Raw genomic sequence first — 23,125 nt, forward strand, 5'->3', positions numbered from 1 at the left:
CTGTTTACAGTATGCAAGTATGCTCCATAGTCTGTTTGTTATGGCCATTTATCTGTATTTTTACTAAAAAGTTTTTTAAAGAAATGCAGTATCAGCATCTTCTCCAACACTGCTCACATCAGAACAGAATCACAGGATGAAGTAGGCTGGAAAAGACCTTTGAGATCATCAAGTCCAACCTATGACCTAATACCTGCCTGTGTGAACTGCAGCCCAAGCTGCCCTCACATGTGCCATGCTCTCAAAGATGGGCCATGCCCTCAAAGATGTGTCACGCCCTCAGGTGTGCCATGCCCTCAAAGCCATGCTACTCCCTCAAAGATGTGCCAGGCCCTGGGTCACCACACTCCCTAGAGCCTTCTTTGACTCAAACTGCCGAGGGCTGCAAGAAGCTCCACCCAGCACCTGAATGCTGGTGAGAGGACCTTGTTTTCTGCTTTATTACAGCTTCACCTCTGAGCTTAAACACACCGGGAAGAGGGAGTGATTGTGGTCAAATGCTCACAGAATTTGCAAGTGAAAACTCCAAATGTACTCTCTAATGAGAATGCCTTGTCTCACCCATTTGCTTTGAACTTGTCCTGTGCACTTTCCATGATCACATCACTCTTCGCATTGCTACTGCCTTGGCAAAACACCACCGAGGTTACAGAACAGTGCAAGGTAAAGACTGATAAACCCACACTGCAGAATTCCAGCCTGACTTTCACTCGTATTTCTCATGAGCCACCCCCATCTGTGAAAATGTTGCTCTGTCTCTGCCTTGGCCTGGTGGGGAAATGAAAATAGACTGCTAACAAATTAAAATTTCTTAAAGCCAGAATAAAATGCAATCCTTATGTAGTTTGTGCAGAACACTGGCAGGTAACTGTGTCAGGGAGCTTTTTTTTCTCTTTTTCCATGGCTTATATTTTGGAAGCAAAGAGCTTTTTCTCCAGCCAGCCTTGAATGCACAAGCACTGCCTGGAATTCCTCTCATAGTTGTGAAGCCAAAATGGCTTCTGCTGTAGCAGGAACTAGGGGAGGAGAGGTACAGATTGTGAAAATGCAAAAATGGTCTGAGGGGGATTCTAAGAATCAGAGCATACTTCATCATGGTGAATGTTTCAAGAACACTGGCAGAAAAGATGAAGGAAGGAGATAAGAAAACACAGTTTGGCAGATAGCTCAGTCCATGCACTCCCACAAAACATGGTCTTTTTGTAGAGCAGGTAATTTTCAGCTCTTGATACCAACCTTAGCAGCTTGTCAGACAGGCTGCCAGCTATGTGAAGGCTGATGACAAAACCCCTTATTCTACAGAAACCTACAAAATGGTGTTTCCAAATTTCCATTGGGTTAGGAAGGTCCTGCAAGCTGTGTGCTGATAGCCCTCATGCTGAACACACTCAATATGCCTTTTGTACCAGTGTGGCAGACAGTGTCCCCCTGCTTTGGACAATGGCACTTGTGAAGCCATGTTAAAACATTTTCATTATAGCTTACACTCTCTAACTCTTGATTACATCTGCCTGAACCCAAACAAGCAGAATTACAATCTAGGTTTACAAAATGCTAAGAAGTATGAGAGGAAGTGTTCTCAGCCACAGCTGCTTTCTAAAAGACTACAGGACATTAATTAGTTGGTGCTGCTCCTTGCAGACTCCCTCTACCTAGACTGGGGGGACTGGGCTGTGGATGAAGAGCAGCAATAGACCAGAACCGTGCAGGGCCCTGCCTGGGATCTAGGCACAAGTGAGCCATGCTACAGTCAATTTCCCTTATAAGCCTCATAAATGACATGAAAAAATAAGCACATTTAATAACATTGAGTGATTACACAGTAGCTGATAAATAAAGATGTTGAAAATAAAGTTTGACCAGTCAATACTAATACATGATAAAGCTGTTACTGATATATAGCAAGCAGTTAATAACAATTATAAATAATGATGTACTCAAATAAAACCAATGGTCTCTTCAATCTCACCTTCTGCTCCTCCACTATGCTCCCTTTAAGAGCTTATTCCTCAGTCACTGACAGAAGAGGACATTAATTTATACATTAACTTATGTGCTCCTCTTTACCCCTCTCCATACATGTCCTGAATAATATCAGATTCTGGGACTGTTGCTTCATGAATTTTCAGTCCTCCCTACTTCATGTGTCCTCCTGGTTCCAAGAGCATTCAGCTAAAAAAAAAAAATCTGTTCCTGACAAGTGGGAAGGTTTTTGTGGGATATGTCCATGGTCCCAGTTCCACACAGAGCCTCACTTCTCCTGCCCTCCCTCCAGTCCTCACAGTGGGCCATTATACTAGATTGGGCTGATCCAAAAATGGGAGCTGAGGGAGACTCTCTGAAACAGGCTAGAAAAACTCTCTTACAAATGTGGTATGGCCCATAGGAGTACAGATTTTTAAAGCATTTTTGTCTCTGCTAAATAATTTCTCAACCTCCATGTTTAAATTCCCTAAGTGCTGGAGTGTTCCCTGTGAGGACCTCACTAAAACTGAGGTAATGAAGGATATGATCAGTCTTCTGAGGGTGTTCTGACATAGAGGCAGGTCTGATTACATCATTTGTTTTGGGTTGAGTCTCAGGAGCTTTATAAAAAGCAGCCCTAAAGGCAAGGAGAGAGAAAAGGGGAGAGGAGGGCAATAACTCATTAGCAGAAGCTCTGTATATGTGCATTCTGCTATTTGCCACATGTCTACAAGGGAATTTCCTCAGAGTGCAAAGAAACCTGTGAACTGCTGGAATATTATAAGTCTTTCCTTGAGATGTCAGCCAAGAGCTTCAGTATAGTCACAGTGGCTACTGTGCTCATTTTCTGCCAAAAGATTCAGCTCTCAATGCAAGCACCGTTGAATGGTAAAGTTTTTCAGCTTTCTATTTTATTGTCTCTTGTACCTTAAGGCAGCCATTTATGCAGAAAAATGGCACCCTTTCATTATTACTATTCAGTCATGCTCAAAGCTGTATATTGTTGCAGTCTGCTGTTGTTTGGAGTTAGTATCCTTATTTTAATTTCTCAGAATAGGTATTCTGACTTATGCAGGGAAATTTGTCCTCTGATTTATTTGACATTACAGACTTGTATTATAAATAAGCAAGCATTGTTTTAACCACAGGTGCATGTGCTTATAGTGGTTGGATAGAACTACTGTCAATATGCTTTTGCTTTGTGTGATTGGTCAAAAAACTTTTAAGTGAGTTGTAACATTAACATTTGTAGTTACACTCCACTTATATTCCTTAGCTCTCTAACTAGAGAAAAATCCCAGGGGTGCACCTACAGACAATCTGTGGATATTTCAATTTCGAAAAAAAGTACTGAGAGCAGTCTTGCCCCAAGACTTAAGTGACCACAAGAGACTCATCCCTATGGGCACGATCACAGGGATAATTATAGTTACAATTTGAGTGAGGAAGGTCCATAAAATATCAGAAAGTTTGAAAGTATCTATGCTTTTCTGTGTTTTGCTCAACAGCTGGGATTAGAATGATAGAGAAAAATATTGCAACATTCAATACGTGGGTTTAAGTAGAAATTTGTTTCTTTACAGAGTAAGATTAATTTCAAATACTCACAGTAATATTTCCTTTTTCTTTAAACAGCATCAAAATGGTCTTATATTGGTAAGTACTAATTCATACATACAAAGTTATGGCTTTCTTCTGTGCATTAAAGACAAGTGGTCAAATGTATTCTGGTGAGTACTCACTGGGATCACAATCCTTACCTAGAATTGAATCTGGTCAAATTTCTTGAAATCTGCTGTTCATCCACCAGGTTTCATATCTAGGTGATGGAGAATCAGTTACTGAATTCTAAATTTCCTTGTGGAATGACAAGAATTTCAGCAGACCAAAGCTGGGCCTACGACTGCAGATGGTCCCCAAAGCCCTCTGTTTCCTCAGCTGTCACATTCCAGCCCAGTTCTGCAAAGAATTCTCTCCCTACCCACATGAGTCCTCTTTGTCAGGTAGAATCAGAGTTCAGTAAGTCACCTGTATTCTGTTACTGGAGGCTCTGGTCCCCGAGGATCCCAGCAATGACAAAGCAGAATAAAACACCCTTACGAAAGCAGTGTTAATTTGTAACTAATCCTTTAAGTCATCTACTAACTCAGAAGCACCTGGTGGCTGCTCAGGAAAAGAATTATCTAGTGTTTTTCTTTCAACTGCTCAAATCCTCTAGCCAGGTATTTCCTCACTCAGAGTAGCATTTTACATGCCAAATATCCCCACAGAAGTAGGTGGTATAGAGAATCTCAGAAAAAAATGCTTGTTCTTAAGCTTTTGGTGCTGCTCCAAGACAACACAAAGAACCTCTGAGAGTGAACTTGCTGCTAGGAACTCCTCCTTCTGGCTGTGCTCCATTTACCTGACTCGCCTCACATAAGCAGCAGGAGACCTGCCAGCTGCATGTCTATCTGCCAGTGCCCACACACAGACCTCACATTCCCAGCACTGAAAAAGCTTCACACAGCTTTAACAAAAACCTGGGCTTTCCACTTTGACAGCAGCCATCAGATAAACCTAACCCTGCTGGACAGTAAAGAAAACAAGACTTTTTTTACTACCATGAAAGCAGAAGTTTTGCCCTCCTTCCTTGTTTAAATTAGTTACTTCTCCCTTCCTAGGAATTTGGGTACCAGTGTTGATTTCAAAGTATGTTATTCTCAGTGTCCAACTTCATCAATTCCTATTAAGCTCTTCCACACTGCAGTCTGATTTTGACATTCTAAATGTAAGGAGGATAAAGAGAAGGTTCACAAAACAGATTATCTTTTTCCTTCAGCTACAGATTTTGAAACATATCTAGAAAAACATATAAAAGCAAATGTTTAAAAGAAACTTCAAAAAACTGAAGTGGCAACTGAATTTGTACAGAACAATATAGAAAAGCAGAGGTAGAGCATTGACCCCCACAGAGAAAAGCAGCTATTAGAGAGACTGTGCTGAGCCAGGAAAGAGCCCCTCCATACTCTCCTACTGATCCTGATGCCGTTCTAAATCTTCCACTGTTTACCTTTGCCCCTGAAACACTTTGCAGTGCCTCAAACTGAAATTAAGTCAACAGGAATGGAAAGGAAATCAAGCCATTATAACCACAGTGCAAACTGATGTCAAGATGAGGGTCAAGGTACAAGATTAAGGGTGGAGGAGAAATCTGAGTGCTCATTGTCAGAGATTTCTATTTGTTGAGTATTTTACATATTTTACAATATGTAAAACTGAATGTTGATGCAGTGTTAATACCTCAGGCCATAGTGGCAAAGCAAGATGACACCACATGTGATCAGGCCTTACCTATTCAGCACAGGCTTTCCAAAGACATAAGTTCACCTTGCCTAGAATGGAAACTACTGCATTAGATACATCAAATATAAAGGCTAAACCTCTCCTGTTTGCTCCTTCCTTAGCCAAACTACAGCAATGCTATTTCTTCTTCCTGTTTTCACTACCCTTGTATATAGAACAAGAAAAAGTGCCTGGAGGAAACACCACAGAGCAGTGAGGCCTGAGGCCTCCACCCCTGGTGACACAGGCTCGCTTGGTGTTCTCTGAAATGTAGCTCCATCTCCTGTAAGATGGACAAAGTAGATCAAGGGTATCATAAGGAAAGAATTTTTAGTCAAAGAGCTGAAAGAGTGGTTCCAAGGCCCCACAGCTCAGGGCAGCATATGCACCCAGATTTTGGCAATCCCGCTGTGTGTCTGTGAGGTGCATGCTGAAGTCTTCTGGCCCAAAAAAACTCAGTACAAGTAGATGTTAGGCTTCAATTCTTTGGATTCTGGCTCTTTTTCTGTAGTGTTAGTGGGCTGGAATGAAATCAGAGAACCAGAATCATCCCTTCAGAGTGGACAGGCAGCTACAACAGAGAAAACTGGTTTTGCAGACAAATTTAAGGTAACAGTGCCAACAGAATTATTAATGAACTTTAGCATGGGAAGAGACAACTTCATGCTGTAATGCAGGCACAAGAACTGCTGGTAACAGACATCAGGCATCTTTTATTCTGCTGCTGCCAAGTACTCCAATTCAGTGAGGTGCTGAGAACCTGTGCTAAGACCCTTTCTCTTCCCCTACAGAAATGCCAGCTTTAGTGAACACACTAGAACATGGCCCAGGTTTCTCATACAGCACTTGGATGCAGTAACAGCGACAGCTACAGCCCTTGGCAATTCCTCTATCTCACAAGCTTCTCTCTGGACACACGTGTGGAAGATACACACACATATTGGCTCTGTGTGCACAGGATGGTAGCACTGATCACTGAGCAAAATGGAAACCACGTGGTCATGTCACCATGGCAGGGAGCCTGGGCTCAGCCTTCACCACCACCTCAGCCCTGGGCAAACAGCAGCTTTACAGCTTCCAGCTGGCTGGAAACAGGGCAAAGTGCTCTGCCTGGCTGCAAAAATACCACAGGCATTCCCTGTTTTACTCACCCAATGTATTTTACTACATCACTTCAGATCCAGAGAACTTGCATAGATTGTGAGAAGCTGGAGCAACACGAATATTAATTGGTGATCAGAGCAATAGTCTGTTGGTACCACTGGTGTCTCATAGGGCTGTTTTCTCCTTATCTTAAAATGGGCCAATGTACCCTGGGAGGAGACACCACTGTTCCTGAAGGAACATCTGTCCTGCATTGCCCAGCAGCACCAGCGTTGTTGGGGCTGGCTGGAAAGCGTAAAGCTGTCAAAGGAAATGTTACAATGGACCCATGCAGTCTTGGCACTGAGGGTATTTTGCTCAGCTCACTGGGTAGTGGGCAGCCAGACAATCCAGAAAATTATTCCTGCTTTACTTACAGACATCTTTTATTAAATAGCCGTGAGGGCACAGTCAGGCTCAGAGCTATTTTCAGTGTGGCAAGGGAACATGGTCCTGCAAACTTGTGTCAAGCAAAGCAATCCACAGGCTGGATTTGAGCAGCCTGAGTTTGCACCCCTTAGTGTGGGAGTGCAGGGAGTGCTCTTGGCAGCCCTGGGAGCAGTGGCAGCAGGAAGGATCCTACCTCCACTGGCACCAGCAGCTCCCTACCTTTACATGCTCACTCCAACAGCTGAATTAGAATGTTTAGGGGGCAGAACAGGCCCATGGCACAGCCAGTGCTCTGCTGACACAGTCCTCGTGGGATCCTCATTGCAGCAAACACTTCTGAAATGCCTGGGTGACAAATGTGTCACACAAAAAGGAAATTACCTTTGAAGATAATTTTGCAATACTTCTGTTAATATCTTTGGGGACTTGTAGCACAGGCCAATCTTACATGCACAAGCTGTTCTTTAGTAGTGATCCGACAAAGCCTTTGTAAACACAATGTGATTTCCACTGAATTTATCTGAGTGTACTGGCACAGAAAAAGGAAAATCTGGTTCACAATCAATCCATTTTCAGCAGACCTAACTGAGAAATGCCTTCCAGCTGTGTGGTTTATCTACCTTGGAAATCTCAATTTCACATACGCAAAACTAAGCTGCAGTGAGCTCAGCTCTTTGAGACAGGAGTTTTGAGGCATTGAAATTAGAAAGACTATGTGATAAAAGACAGAACTTCTATAAAATCTGGGTTTGTACCAAAAAAGAGGTCTTGTTTGGTTTTGTAGTTTCTTTTTTAAATTGAGCAGGAATGAGAAACAAGCAAAATGTTCTATAGCTTAAAGGCCTGTGAGTGGAGTTGCAGATTTATCTCAAGAAAAGGGTCAAGGTTCATAAAGACTGTGACAGCTGCATCATTTTATAGAAAAGACAAAAGATTTCCTTCTGAACTGGCAACGTAGGTGTGAAGTTCCCATATTGTCCTGCCAGCTCTTCCAGACATTTAAGTCACCTAATCACAATACCAAAAACTGATTGGTACCTCATGACTCTCTGGCTGGGACTAGACTTCTATTTTATACTACATCAATCACCTATTTAATTATCAAGTCTCCAAAGCTGTGATATGTAATATATTAAAATCTTCTTGTGAACTCATTACTTTATCAAGCCTTTTAAAATTATTGAAGTCTTTTTACAATAAAGGCTTCTCACCAATTTTCTGACATTGCTGTAGTCTTAGTTCCTTTAAAAAGTGTTAAATTTCATTGTCATTGTCATGCACAGTAAGCTTGAACCTAATAAACTGTCATTTCTTGGAATATTCTAATGCATATTTTTCTGGGAAATATTCTTCAGCATGTATTCCACAGTATGGAATTCATGCTTTTCTGGATGTATTTGTTATTTGCCAAAAATAGGGAGAGGAGAGGCTTCTGTAATGTCAGCATAACACTTTTTAGCTTTTTAAAATCATTTCAGCAACTTTAAGATAGTATCACAAGGATGTAAGAAGAAAGAAATTGATGTGATTTTCAGTGAACTGGAGTCAAAAATTTAAGTTACAGCAACAGCAAAGCCTATTTATACTGAAAAGCACTGATTGAGTGTGTCAAACTGCACACTGCGAACAATGTCACCTGCTAACCCCTAAGAGTCTTGAACACTCTTAAACAGCTTTAGCAAGAAAGTAAGTCTGTCTTTAAGCACCAGAACTGATCTTGTTGATTCTGTCACATGAACTATGTTTAGGAAAGATTCACCCCCACTATCCATTTACTTGGCATTTGTCTTTCATGTAAATAAGATGAACTGCTAATGGTATCCTCCTGCCTGTTAATTTCCTTCAGAAAATATCTGAACGGGCTTTGCCTGTTCCAAGAAGACCCTGGGAATATTATAGTTTTGGAAAAGAAGCCTTCTAATCAAAGACTCAAGGAACTCAATCTACATAGTTGAAGAGAAGTGAGAAATTATATCCTCTATGTTATAAGTACTTCAATGAGGAACAAAAGTATGGGAACAGCAGGCTCACAGTGAAAAGCAAGGAGAGTAATTATCCATTGGGCACTAATGAAGTATCTTTTATCTGCAATGCTGAAAGGAAGAGTAGAGGTTTATTCCCTTCTGAAAACAATGGCCTCATGGAGTAGAAATTTATCCAGGCAGGCCCAGTGTCTTGTGTTACACAGATCAGACTGGGTGATCCCTAAGGACCTTCCTGCCTTGGAAAGAATCATAAGTGTTGAGACAAGGAGAAACAAAAGTTGCAAGTACCTCTTCTGGTATTTAAATCCAAATCATCTCATCTCACGGTCTGCAAACAGCTGCTAGCTGGTTAATGTGCAATTAAAGCAAATGCACAATTAAAATTCTCTTGATATTATCTATTCTTTGTAGATCTTACCTCGGGCAAAAGGCTGTGATGAAGAAAAGTTTCACCAGAGTTTGAGCAAGTTATTGCAGGTCAAATTACCATAACACTTTCAATTTTTGCAAGTTAGCTTTTCACTGTGGGTTATGCAATCCTGTTAGATAGTGCCAAATAGTTTGTACAGTAAGGAAATGTCTGAGAGTCTGATATAATCAGACCTGTCTCTAGGTCACAACACCCTCAGAAGAATGATCATATCCTTCATTACCTCCATTTTATTGAGGTCCTTTTTTAAAAAACAAAGTCTTAAAAACTCAGAAAAGGCTTCTTTTCCAAATTTTTTGTGAAGGCTGACACAGGAGAATTTATGTGTTAACTGCAAGTGAAGGTTTGACAAATGTGTCTCTGTTAATTCACACAGGTCCTGATGGAGAGAAGGCCTGGCCAAAGAAATACCCATTTTGTGGAGGAGTATTCCAATCACCAATTGATTTCCACAAAGCTATTCTCCAGTATGATTCTAATCTCTTGCCTTTAGAATTCATAGGCTATGACGTGCCCTCCACTGACCAGTTTACATTGATCAATAATGGCCATTCAGGTAAGGGAGCTCACAGACAGCAAGGAATGGTAAAAGAAAGAGCTGCAGGAACTCACTGTTTTGTTTTTTTACTTCATGGGTAATCCTTTGATTATTAGATTAAATTAAGTTGCTAATCAGATGAGAAAATCACATCAGCATACCTACATCTACAGAACAGGCTAGAGAAATCTGGGAAAGTACTAAGTACAAATGGTTTCCCAGTGAGTAAAATTTTAAATAAAGAAATTTAAAATAAACTCTAGGCATGTCAGAATTAATGCCGAAGGTTTTCTTATTACTTTGGTTGAGTTGCACTGAAACAGAAACAGACTTTGTGATTCTGCTAAAAAGAGGTTGACTGATAACATATGAGCAATGGGTCTCTTCAATTCATCACCAATTATGGGAGGGCATGGGGAAGAGGAAAAAAATGTAGGAGCTCCATTCTGTTCTTTTGAGTAGAGATAGAACCCTCTTTAGCATAAGGTAAAATGGATAGTGATACATAGTGATAGGTGAGAAGACAGAAAAATAATTAGTGTACAAACAGGCCCTCCCCACAGTGGCACCAAATCAGTGTCAGTACAGCAGGTAAAGGCAGAGATGATGCTCTCATAAAGGTCTCCTATAATATACAATATACAATACCAGTGAGTCAGCCCCACCATTTGTCATTCCTTCCTGAAACACCTGAAGACACAGAAATAAAAATAGTTATAAAGTCCTCCTTCCTTGTATCCTCCTTTAGAGCAGAAGTATCAAAATAACCTGGATTATAAAATGGCCTTTGTTCCCATATGCTTGGTTATAAATTGACCAACATGCAAAAATCACTTTTTAAATAATTCTTTCAGTGAAGTTGACCTGCTCAATTGAACATCATAAGCCAATTCTTCAGTAAGGGCCAACCTCTTGGGACAGACTCCTGGTTTTCCTCTTGATCAATTTCTCCTTTAAAACCAGGTTGTTTCAGACTAGGAATGGCTGGAACATTCTTTTCTTGTGAGCCTTCATTTCCTAGAAGTCCTTCTCAGTCCTAAGTGAAAGACTGGACTGTCACAGTTGAATGCACCAGGCTGATGAGACAGGCAATAGGCAGAGAAGGAAATCTTGTCATTGTGTACTGGAAGGGTGCCAGAGTGCAGAAGGAGCCAAAAGAACAGCACTGAGAGCCTGTCCCTCCCAAAACAGTCACAAGTAAAAGCAAATTCCTTGGAGACCCTAAGTCACTACCACTGTCAGATCTCACCTCTAAAATACCAAGTTTGATTATTCCCTAAAGAAAGTCAAGACAAAAGTATAACCCCTCAAGAAAATGGGAATTCATTTACAACATCAGTGCCCTCCTAGAAAGCAGTAGAGATGCATCCTACTCTAGAAACCACACTTAGATACAAATTAATTTACCTCTGAGTAACAAAATTTAGCCTCTGTTGGACTGATCATTACACCATCTGCTGCTAACTTCCTTTTCAGCCAGAGGAAACCAGTAGGATGCTTAGAATTGTGCTGTCAATTAATTCCTATATGATGTTTGATGCTCTTCACCAGCCAGCTCATTCAGACACAGTCACCTACATCAGCTGGACTGAAAACAGTAGAGCTCAAAAAAAAATTCCCTTTCAGTAGGAGTCTAAAAATACAGAGGGTCACAGCTGTTACTTCACTATGGTTTTGAGCCTTGTTTCCCCTGAAAAACATGTCCAGGGCAATCTGAAACCAAACTGTATTCAGTCTGAAAAATAATGCAGATAAATTGCAAAACAATCAATCTGTTCTTGACATAAGCCATTGCTTTATGAAGTACCAAACGCTCCAAGTGAACAACTGAGAAGTTTCTGCTGGCTTGGGAATTACTACTGTAATTTCCACACAACAATCCCCCAACAAGCCAGGCTGCCTCCCCACCCCAGAGCCTTTGTGAGGAGAAGGGAGGCTCGTGCATACAAGGGTGATGCTCCAGCATGTCAAGAGAGGAGATGTTCCTTCTTAAGGCCTAGGATTTTCCTGCTGCTCGACAGCAGTGTTCTGGATTTTGGGAGTAGCAAGGAAAGAGAGGAGTTATTTGGTTCTATCCTGTGTCCCCAAAAGAAGATTAAGAGGCAGCAGAGTTCAGTATAACAGGGGATATAAATTACCATGAGAAATATTAATTTATTAATCAATTTTCAACCATTATAAGGGGATTGAAAGAAGATACATGAGCATAATTTTGGTTTGACATATCAGTAATTGTCTCTTCAATGTCTGAGATAAATTCACATTCTTCAAAGATTTCCACTAGCAACAATTGTCACTTTAAATTCACGTATTTAGGAAAATAGAAACAGGTATGTTGTAAATGCTCTAAATCCTGATCTACCAAGAAAGGCTTAAAGAGAGCAGAAGTGTTTATCTCCTACCACGGACTGAGATGGATTTGAGTCAAGAATCTGCTTTTTTCATGCTCCATATATAATAGACTCGGTATTTTTATTTGTCCTGTTCCTGAGAGCTGTGGTATCATTTGTTCCTATCTGGTTTTGATCTGCTTACAGTGAAAATGTATCTGTCACCTGCTATGTCCATCAGAAACCTCCCATTTGAATACACTGCATCTCAACTTCACCTGCACTGGGGCAACCAGAACAAGTCGGAAGGCTCTGAGCACACCGTGGGCGGGAAGCATTTTGCAGCAGAGGTAAGGCAGAGCAGCTCAGAGCAGGCAAAGAGGCAAAGAAGGTTGGGTGGGTATGTTCTATTGTTTCAAAGTGGGATCTCTGTCTCGGGTGAATGACTGTAAAAGGCTGTGAGGTTCTAAGCCAAGTATTTATGATCAGCCAGCAGTCCCTGAAGAACCCTCCTGCACCGTCTCATCCTGAGGTGGCTGCATGGTCCTTTCTAACTGTGAAACACAAATGTGAGCGTAACCCAGATGTTATTGTAACAAAGTATCTTCTCCTTTGTAGCTGCATATTGTACATTACAACTCTGAGAAATACCCAGATATAACAGCAGCAATGGACAAAGCAGATGGACTGGCTGTTCTGGCTGTTCTCCTTGAGGTAGGATGCAGGATCTTTATTTTCTGTTTGTTTAGAGTATGCTTTCAATCATTCAGTTATGAGAGACCTTTAATGTACAAAATCACCTACATTCTTTACATTATTATCATAGACAGTGGCTGAGTAAAGGATCTTCCTTTCCTCTTTCACAAAAAAATAAAAAGAGTCAGATTCTAGCAGCACATACCAAACCAGGAGCAAATGCCACAAAAAGAGGAATTCTGAGTATTTCCTCATGTTTTTTAGTAAATTAACCTCAGCTATGTTAAATCCATTTTTGCATTCATTTACAAACTAATGATTGGTATTGTTTATCAAATAAGAGGCAGCAGTGAATTTCAAGCTCATTCACTCAAAGCTGCCTACTGTAGCATGGAGCAGTTTGAACACACAGAGAGGCACAGGCAGGCACAACCCTGCCTTTGACCACTGTATGTAATTAGGATTTAACCACAGTCTTCTCCCTGCTAGCTTCCCAGATTCTTTGAATCACGGATTACAGAAAACGAGTACGTCCAGTGACATTTTAAGATGTCAGGACAGCTTTCCAATTTTTCTCTCTTAAGTCCCACATATGAAGATAATAATGGTCACAAACAAAAAGAAAAAAAATTAGTAGCTTGTATATGTATAATTCTTATTGAGGATTAAAACTCATCAGTAAGATAACTGTAAAAATTTTTAAATGTGAGGATTTTCTGCAGTATAACAAAGCAAAACCACAGGTTTCCACATTTCCATCAAAAAGTAAAATGTTCCAGTTAGCAAAGCTTGCATTGATATTACCCAAGCTCACTTCCTAGCACCTCTAAGATTCTGAGAGTAATTTTGTGTTAAATTTCAGTTAATTTGGAGTTGTAGCTGTGAAAAGTGTCGGAGTATTGTACATTACACTAGGAAATAATACTAGGATTCTGGTTATTTCTAAGCAATGGTATTTGAAAATCAAGTTAATGAACAATGGAGATTAGGTCTTGGAAATCCTTTCAGACTGCTGGTGGGTATTACAGTTAATGTAAGGACACCAGTTTACTATGCCTAGTTGTCAGAGGAGTTGCTCAGCACCAGCTCTGAGGAATTGATAAAAAAGGCATTGATTATTAGACTGAAAAGCTACTGGTAGCAGTTGAAAAAGAAGTCTTGTGTGATAGATGAGTTATAGCCTAGGTCAGATGTCGGGTTGTAGGCCTGTGGCCCTGTGGTACCCAACAGTGTCATTCTTCACCTCCCCAGACTGTGAGAAGCTGCACTATAAAAATGTTTGCGGGTGGAAAAATGTGGCTTTGACTGGAAACCAGGAGATGATCTGAGAAGCCTGGCAGCTGAGAACTTCTGCCTGCACTGCTTTCAGGGGAAAGGGCTTCTCTTCATTTGCACTGCACTCTGAGCAGGCAGGGGTAATAGGATCAGTGCTCACAAAAGGTCTGCACTGCAGGTGTAAAGGCAGCAACACAACACAGAAGCTCTTATAGCCCTGGAGCAGGAATATTATCATGGCTCTGAGGACAGAGGGAATGTTTTGAGTTATAAAATACTTATGCCATCCTAGTACATTAATATCTGCACAGGGGAAGCCCTTGCCTTAGGACAGGCCAGAAGCACAGACTCATATTCAGGCTGGTGATTTGCTGCTGTTGATAATGTGATCATTGCAGATTGGACCCTTCAGCCCATCCTATGAAAAGATCTTCAGGCACTTCCAGAATGTGAAATACAAGGGTGAGTGGCAAAATCAGATTGAGAATGGCTGAGAGTATCAGGTGTCACCCTGAGAGGGATTGAACTGGCAGAAGAAACAGTGCAGAGATCCCACACAAATCTGTCACAGACTGTGAAAGGCTTCCAAATGCAGTGCATTCCTGGGAAGAGAGCGTATGGCCAGCACGCCCCATGTGATGCTGACTGAGCCTTATTTGTTCCACATGGTGTTTTCTAGTTAATATGGCCACAGTTTATCTTAGAGGAGTCTGATTTGGTGTCTCAGACATGATTTGTACATAGGAAACTTTAAAAACTGTAGTCCTTATTAAACTGGGATCACCTCTGCTAAAAGATATTTTTCTTTTCCTAGTGATATGACACTGAAAATTCATTTCACCTGTGTACTCATGATGCAATATTTAACACAAACCCCCTTTTTTAGATCAGAAGGTCCTGGTCCCTGGTTTCAATGTTCAAGAGCTGCTTCCTGACAGGCTGGATGAGTATTATCGCTACGAAGGGTCCCTGACAACTCCTCCCTGCTACCCAAGCGTTCTCTGGACAGTTTTCCGACACCCTGTTAAAATCTCTCAAGAGCAGGCAAGTTCCAAATTCCAGCAGAGCACATTTCCCTCACTGCTCTCTGCTAAAGAACAGTAAATACATAGTCTCATTTCCTGGATTTCTCGTATGTTCCTGTAAAACTGAGCAGGGACCATTGCTAAAATCCTTTAAGTGGGAAGAAGAGCACAGAGCTGACATAAATCAATATCCCATTCTGTTTGTTGTTAGCACTTTCTCAGTTGGCCAGAACAAAGGACAGACAGCTGCACACCAATTGGTACAGTATCAGCTTGAAAAAATTCCAGTTGAGTGAGATGAATTTTGATTTTCATTATGTGCTTACTGTCTGGCTCCGAGTCTTTCAATGAGTTACCTGCAGGTTATTGTTTGGGCTCCATATCTGAACATTAATCACCAAGTGTTTTGGTGTTACTTTGATCCTGATGGACTTGAGTGGGTTGGAAAGTTTCTAAAAAAAGCTTGTGTTGTGTTATTTATCCATCTTGAGTTCCCTAACTGTTCTCCCAGCTTACATTTTTTGTGCTTATCTAATTACCTTCTTTTGCTCTTAGGTAGCCACTTACCTAGACTATAAACTCACAATCACTATCTTCTGATTCACCTAATTATAGACAAAGGGGAAAATATTATTAGCAAAATCTCACATCAAATTACTGCAAGCTCCTTGTCTTGAAAATACATTCTCAGCTTCTGTCAGACCATCTCTACCAAAATAAAGAACTCTTTCAAAAAGTTGCCTTTAATTCTACCTAGGAGTTAGACTATGCCAGGGAGAGTATGCTGGGAAGTCTACCATGTTTCCTCCCATTGAATTTTTCTGGCTGACAAACTGATAGTAAGCAGTAGTTTCACCAGGATCTAAACAAAATACAGGTATGGACTTGGAGATGTCATACTGTTTAAACATTATTCTGTATTTGGGTTCACAGGCCACATAAAAATTAATTATTAATGTATCCCCTTCCCTTTGACTGCACCTTTTTCTTTTTTCCATCACTCCCAGTGATCACACACAGACACTGCTTTCTCTGTGTTCTGTGAGCTGATCAGGTGCATCCCTTTATAGTTACTGGCACTGGAAACAGCCATGTACTGCACAGAGCGTGACGACCCAGAGCCCCTGGAAATGGTTGATAACTTCAGAAATGTTCAGGATTTCCATGAAAGACTGGTTTTTATCTCCTTCCGTGAAGGTGAGTTGTGTGAATGCTTCTTTGCAAAGAAACAGTGCACAGCGATCTGTGTAAATGTGAATACTGAAATGGCAGTCCTGTCCGACTGTACCACTGCAAAAACACAGATATCTCCCTGCAGTTCACTTGGTTGCCTTTTCTTCTCATACTGCATTGTGCATGGGCAACTCTACAGGAATGTGGTATTCCCAGGGTAGGCAAGAAGTTTTTTTCCACAGTGGGTATGAGGGAAGCCCTGCAACCCTTCTATCAAAGGCAAGGAGACAAAATAAGGAAGACATGATTGGCCTTGTCAGGCTTTGCAGAAGTATTTGCTGTCACTCTAAATACTAAACAGCTCCACAGCTGAGCTCTTTCAGCCAGTGTGAGTGCTTAAGATGGCCTTGTCTCACCAGTGGCATTTGCTGGTTCCAGCAAGGTCAGGCTTGATCTTCTGCAGGCCACACATTTAAAGGGAGTCCTAACTTCAGGGACGCTGTTTTGGGGAAATTACACAGAATCAAAAAAGGTCCTTGAGGAATTCAAACTTGGCAAATAAATATAATTCATAACACTGGATTGTGTGATTCAGTGTTGCAAATTTAAAAAAAACCAAAACACCACCATTTTATGAGGAGGAACTGATTCAAAAGCTTAACTCTGCAGTGTTACACAACAACAACACATAAGTTTGGCTGGGGGGCTTTGCACAAAAGTCTGCATCTGTGGTGAGAAGCTGAGCTGTAGCCCACAGAAAGGCCTTTAGTACACTGTGAAAAATGCAGTGTTCCAACTTCTCTGTTGTCTTGCAAACACATACTCTTTAGCATCTGTGAAGCCGGCATGTACACTCAAGGTAGATGATTTCAGGCAAGCCACTGCACTATTTGAAATTATAAGATTTATAAAAGAAAAAGCAGGCTTCACCAAAAAGATTAGCCAAGCAGTAAACTTTCACATTAATAAAATGTGTTAACACATCATTTCAACTTTTCTCCCATTTTCTTCACTGTTTAGGTGAAAAAACAGGAAACTCAAGTTGTCTGTTTTGGACACAACAGAAACAGTTCCCTGCAGGCACACTGCAGCAGCTGTTCTTGCCATTCCCCTCTGCAGACAGACCTTTTCATAAAGTACCTACTCTAATAGAAAGTTATAAAGAAGAAAAGTGAAAATTAAGATCAGCCAAAACAAATCCTGGGCAGAACATTTCTCTGAAATCAGAGATGATTTTGATTTGTCACCAAAAGTTGGCTGATCTCTTGAAATGAGAGTTACACGAGGAGTGCTCTTGTTGCTAGATTCTAAACATAGTACCTAAGAAGATGTTACAATTTAACAAGTTTGCCAAATTGTCAACAGTTTCCTAACATCTCTGTGATCAATATAGAAAGTGATACTAGTTGCACAAACAATGCTTTGAGTAAATGGAAAGACGACTGAATAGTGAAAGAGGGGGAAAACTAGATTATGTCAGCTTTTTTTCTCCTTTTATGGGTGGGCCAACCAGATAAGAATGCCATGGGGGGCGTTTTTATGACCACAAAAAGGTTAAAACTTTCTTCTTCAACCTCCAATCTCACTGGCTGCTGCCTAGAGAGCTAGCTGGGTTCAGAATGGTTATTTTAATCATCATCTTGGAATCACTGCTCAAGCCAGATTATGTGCAATGATTTCAACCAGCAGAATTTGCAATGCAGCTTCCATGTTTCTGAGACTAAGGCTTCCTCTGCAGGTCCCAAATCCCTGCACAATCTATGATAGCAATGCCACTGCAGAAACTCTTCCTGAAGCACCACAAGTTCCAGGGTGAGCACCACCCTTGGGATTATAATAGGTTCACCATAGAATCCTCTGCAGTGACCCAGCTTCTGCATTTTCTACCCTCATCCTCTGTTTATCACAATTCACTACCTGGTGGGCTTGGCAAGGGTGTGTTGTCAATTCCTAACAGCACCTACAAGCCATTGATCTGCTGAGTCCAAATGGTCAGTCAGAAATGAGAAATGCAGTGTTCCATCTGTTTCTTAAACTGACCTTTCAGCACCTGACTGTATTCTCTCTATAAATCATACTCAGTACTTAATAGTAGAAGGTAGAGAGTTACAACCCATGAAGCCAGGAATTGAAAATCTGACACTATGCTTCTCATCTAGGAATCTCCAAATATTTCACAGAAATAGTGTAAGCATTATTATTTCCATTTATGGGGGAAAATTTGGTCTAGATGTGACTCTCAAAATTGTTGCTGTGAACCAGAGCCAAACCAAATAATAACATTTGGTTCTCCCTCTGCTAAGGCACAATATTTTGTGCCTTAGAGATGACACCAGCCATAAAAACATTTTCATTGTATCTTTAAAGCTGGCTTGACTTAGCAGAGTTAAACTGTAGGAGTTATTGCCCTGTTCACACCCCAGAACTGGTCTCTATGGCTATGAAGGACATTGCTCAGTGCTACTTTAATAGAAATCCCATTCAGTCTAAGTACATTAAGTTACAAAAGCTCATTGACTCTACCAGTGAACCATAGAAAAAAAGTTCAACCCATTTAAAAAAGAGTATTCATTTCCCCTGTAATCTCACATTCCACTTACTGCAGTCACAAAAGCTTCCTCACAGGTGCAGCCCCTCACCTAAAGGGGAAAAAAGGAAAGAAAGGGCTAAAAAGAGAAAAATATGGAGAAATGTCTCCTGTCAAAGCCCAATGAAGCACACCTGGCTGCTGCAAGTGCCCAGCCTGATGCAGTCAGCTGCACCTCAAACAGGAACAGAGCTCAGCTATTAAGAAGGGAAGGAAAGGCCATGCAGAGAGTCAAGGACCGAGCCAGGCAACCACTGAAATTTGTAAAAGAAATCCTGTTGTGCACACCTAAGCCCCTCCCAAGCAGGTTTTCAGAGAAACTTTTCTGCCTTATCACTGACAAGCCTGAACTGCCACCTTCCCCTGAGCACAGACACCACCAGATGGGGCCACTGGCCTGTGTTGTGTAGCAAAATTGAAAATGCCTGAGGTGCTCGGTCATCCACACTTTTGATGCCAGTAATGACCATCTAAATTCACACCTATATTTATAAGAACCACATTTCAAAAAGCCTCTAATCTTTAAGTATTACTCATCAAAACTCATGTGTGTTTGTAATACACTTTGTTTTATCAGGAATTTATTCCAATAAATTCCCCTTCACATAAATGCAGCTGGAATTTGCTGTGATGTTCAAACCACCTGAGTTAAACAGGAACTTGTGTCTAGTTTTGATTGGGTATCAGGCTGAAATACTATCTTACTAAATTTTCTAAGAAGATCCTCTCATCACACAGAAGTGCTCCCTGCCCTTTCCCTTCAAACTACAAGCTCTTTTTTTTTTCTACAGTTATCTCTTTGGTGTTACATTTTTGTGTCCATTTGATGCCTTTACTATGACAATACTCACCTTTTACAAAACAGCTCCTCTTCAATTCCATGGATTGCAAGCTTCTTCCATTCAGCTGGACTTCAAATTAATGGGTCAAATGCAGTTAAACTCTACATTTTACACTTGTTTTTCATCAACAGCTGATTTAATAGGAGAAAATATTTAGATGGAATGCATGAAACCTGTCAGTTTGACTCTGAAAGTGCTCTGATGTTGCTTAGTGAGAGCCAATCATTTGAAAAACTATTTTTAAAAACGTGTAAATAAATTAAGAAAATGCAATTAAGAAAAGGGAGATCACTTCCAGGATCTTTGTGGAAGCCAAAATAAATAAAAAATACCTTAATTGCCAAAAGCATACATGAAGCTCACTAAGAAACATAGCATCATGATAATCCTTAAATCTTTATGCAAACAAGGGATCACTCAGTTTTTCATACCAATATCCTGAATTCATTTTTACCTTCTTTGATGCCTTTAAGCAATGTTCTCAGCAGCAAAGAATATTATTCTTCAGCTGTCCACAGTCAGTGGTGCTCTGTGGTGTGAGAGAACAAAAAGGATTGAATTTAATGTCCTTGATTGCCTGGGTTTAATTCTTTGGGTTTGTTTATGAGCTCTAATTTATCATAGCATAAAAATGATACTCCTGCTATGACCTGCTGTACCAGGGCCTCCACACTGGCACTGTGGCTTCAACATGTGCATCACACCCCAGCACTGTGAGCTGTGGAGCCAGCTGTGGCACTGGGACATCCCAGAGAACATCTGTGCACAGCTGCCCATTCACAGTCACAACGTGGTGTGACAAGGCTGTGCAAAGGTTGCCAGTGCAGAATGCAGACATCATGGCAGATCAGAGACTCACCTTCTCCACTCAAGGCAATGGTATTAACACTTGTGCCTGTTTTCCCTCTTTTCTTAGGTTTTGTGGTATCTGTTGTGATAGCCTGCATTCTGGGAGTTCTCATCGTTCTTGCAGGAGCATTCTGGCTACTGAAGAAGAAAAGGTAAGATGTCTGGCTATCATATCACCAAAAAAATTAAAGCCATATTTTCCCTCTGACATAGAGAAGTGCTTGCGTGTCCAAAACTTTGACCTTTTTTATAGTGATGAAGTTTGATCTTTCAGAAGACATGATCTCTTCCTACAAACTATGATTTGTTTTTATTTCTGTAGACATTATTTCCTTGTGTGATATGAGGCTGGGTCAATAAAAGACTTTTCCAGTTTTCCTATTTCCCAAATGCCATTTGTTCTTTTCTTGTTTTTTTTGCTAGCACTGCTGCTCCTAATTGCTTTTTGGTTCCTTCCATTTTTTTCCTGTAACTGTATGTGAAACAAGGAGAATGGAATTTTTGGAAAACCTCTCCCAAAGATCACAACCTTTTAGATGAAGAAATAAGTACTACCGAAAGATCATTAAGCCACTCTTTGCTGACAAAGCCAAATCCTGGGGAAAAAATCTAAGGTTACAAATTTTGCTACAGCCTGATTTCCTTTGCATTCAGCATTGACCTTGCATACAAAATGTGGTCTCCTGAAATATTTGAAACAATTAATAATAATAAATAAGCTATGTGACATTTGCACTAGTACAGAGAAAAATAATCTCATACATGTATAATGGACAACTTTAAGTAACTAATTGTGCTTTTCCTTCATTGGCATTACAGTTATTTAATTTTTTTTTATTTTAGTTGCAAAAAGGGAGGTGGAGACAACAGAGGAGTCATCTACAAACCAGGCATGTACGAGGAGAAAGAAGACATCTCCAAAATTTGATGCCCTGCTCTGTCACAAAAGCCCCTTTTCATTCATAGCACTGATTTATTTTGAATTAGTGAAACACATCACTTGTTCTTGCATAATGATAACCCTCAAGAAAGTTCTAAAAACACATACCAGCCTAAAGTTTTCTGTAGCCCTTGTTGTCTTGTTTTCCAGAGAGATATGATCAGTGAATTCCCCTGAGCTGAATTCCTCGCCACATTCTTTTCATGTCTGCTGCTTACTGAGTCTGGGTGTTTTATTTGATTTTACAGTTAATCCTAAACTCCAGTTTTATGGTTTGTTTAGCACAGGTTTTCCCAAATCTGCAGACACTCATCAAGCTACAAGAACTCTTCCCGGCTAAAACAGGACATTGGTTTCAGCAGCATGAATATAAACAAGATAAAGGGCAAACTGTATTTGACACCAGTATTTGAGCTGGCTTGTTCAGCAGATACAGTTTTGAAAAGTGCAGGATATGATGTCAGTGTATTCACCAATGGAATTGTAATATTAGAGGAAAAGACAAGTGTAAATGCAATGAAAGCCACACGGATTATTGATGGGGTTCAGGCCCAGGTACTCTGTGCTGGAAGAACACTACTAGGGGAACAGCTCACTTTCCAGCTATCACACTGCCCCACAAATCTGTTAAGGAAGTCAGCCCCTCACTGTCACAGGAATTAGAGAAGATTGTCTTATTATTCTGCTCTTATTTATAGTGTATGAATAATGTGAAGATAATGTACTTGCTGCTGTTTGTAAGTAACTTGTCATTTAACCACAAAATCCTGATAGATTTTACTGTATATATTACAGCTGCAATTACACAGTATACTTTTTTTCCAGTTTATTTCTCTTAGTTATCTAACTCTTAGAAAGAAATCTGAATTATTGTTTCAAACCTCATAAGCTAGATACTCGGAGTTTGATTATGCATTTTTGGAAGTGAGAAGCACAAACCTGATTTCCCTGCAGACAATGTGGAAAACCATTGCCTTCAGGAAGAACTGGGTGATGCATACAGAATTCCTCTCAAGTCTGACATCTACCGTACAGATCTGAAAGGCTGGTACCTCAGTATGCACACAGGAAGTAACAGACACATGATTATACCTAAAATAACATCCAGTCTGAATGCTGCTAAACACTGAACTTTATACTTAGATACCTTTTGTATTCCATTGCAGCACCACCACGTCTGTGACTTTAAAGAAATAAACTCTCATACATGTTTTCTCCTTTCAAGACGGCAGATTCAGACTGTTTCAGCTTAGAGTGTTTTAGATTCTTCCTGTTCCATCCCCAAGTAAACTGTGTGATGTCATGAGCAGGATTTTCAGTGCAAGGAGAAATAACTTATTAATACTAACTGTACATGAAATTTAGGAGCACAATTTTACAACTGAGTACACTGCATATGCCAGCATTTTTATACCACATAAACAAGCACATAGAAATTATTTTGTTGAAATGTTTGAAATTACTTAAAAAGCAGCATTTGTGTGCTACAGGGAACATAACTTACTCTTTGAATAAAAGTGTTTAAAGAAAAAATTGCATAATAATTTTTTGCTGTGTCTTTGTCTATGCTTCTCTTGTTTCTTCCAGAACAGTAACATTTTATTGTGTATTTTGACCTTTGCCTCAGCTGATT

The 23,125-nt window shown here is 40.4% G+C and overlaps 1 protein-coding gene across 1 annotated transcript; it reads left to right on the plus strand.

Annotated features, from left to right (window-relative positions):
• The first annotated feature begins 2,762 nt into the window (after positions 1 to 2,762).
• Positions 2,763 to 21,480, plus strand: CA12 (carbonic anhydrase 12). The gene is made up of 10 exons (XM_058033565.1): positions 2,763 to 2,853; positions 3,601 to 3,621; positions 9,614 to 9,793; positions 12,313 to 12,455; positions 12,724 to 12,819; positions 14,475 to 14,538; positions 14,963 to 15,120; positions 16,172 to 16,298; positions 20,620 to 20,704; positions 21,396 to 21,480. The coding sequence occupies exons 1-10, from the start codon at positions 2,763 to 2,765 to the stop codon at positions 21,478 to 21,480; spliced, it is 1,050 nt and encodes a 349-aa protein (XP_057889548.1).
• Positions 21,481 to 23,125: the final 1,645 nt, after the last annotated feature.

The sequence above is a fragment of the Melospiza georgiana genome, chromosome 13, assembly GCF_028018845.1.
Source record: "Melospiza georgiana isolate bMelGeo1 chromosome 13, bMelGeo1.pri, whole genome shotgun sequence".
NCBI lineage: Eukaryota > Metazoa > Chordata > Aves > Passeriformes > Passerellidae > Melospiza > Melospiza georgiana.

Coding starts and splice junctions, on each gene's coding strand:
- CA12 (XM_058033565.1), top strand. CDS start 2,763: ATGTCAGCCAAGAGCTTCAGTATAGTCACAGTGGCTACTGTGCTCATT. Junction 12,456..12,723: donor GGAAGCATTTTGCAGCAGAG/GTAAGGCAGAGC, acceptor TCTCCTTTGTAG/CTGCATATTGTACATTACAA. Junction 12,820..14,474: donor TTCTGGCTGTTCTCCTTGAG/GTAGGATGCAGG, acceptor TGATCATTGCAG/ATTGGACCCTTCAGCCCATC.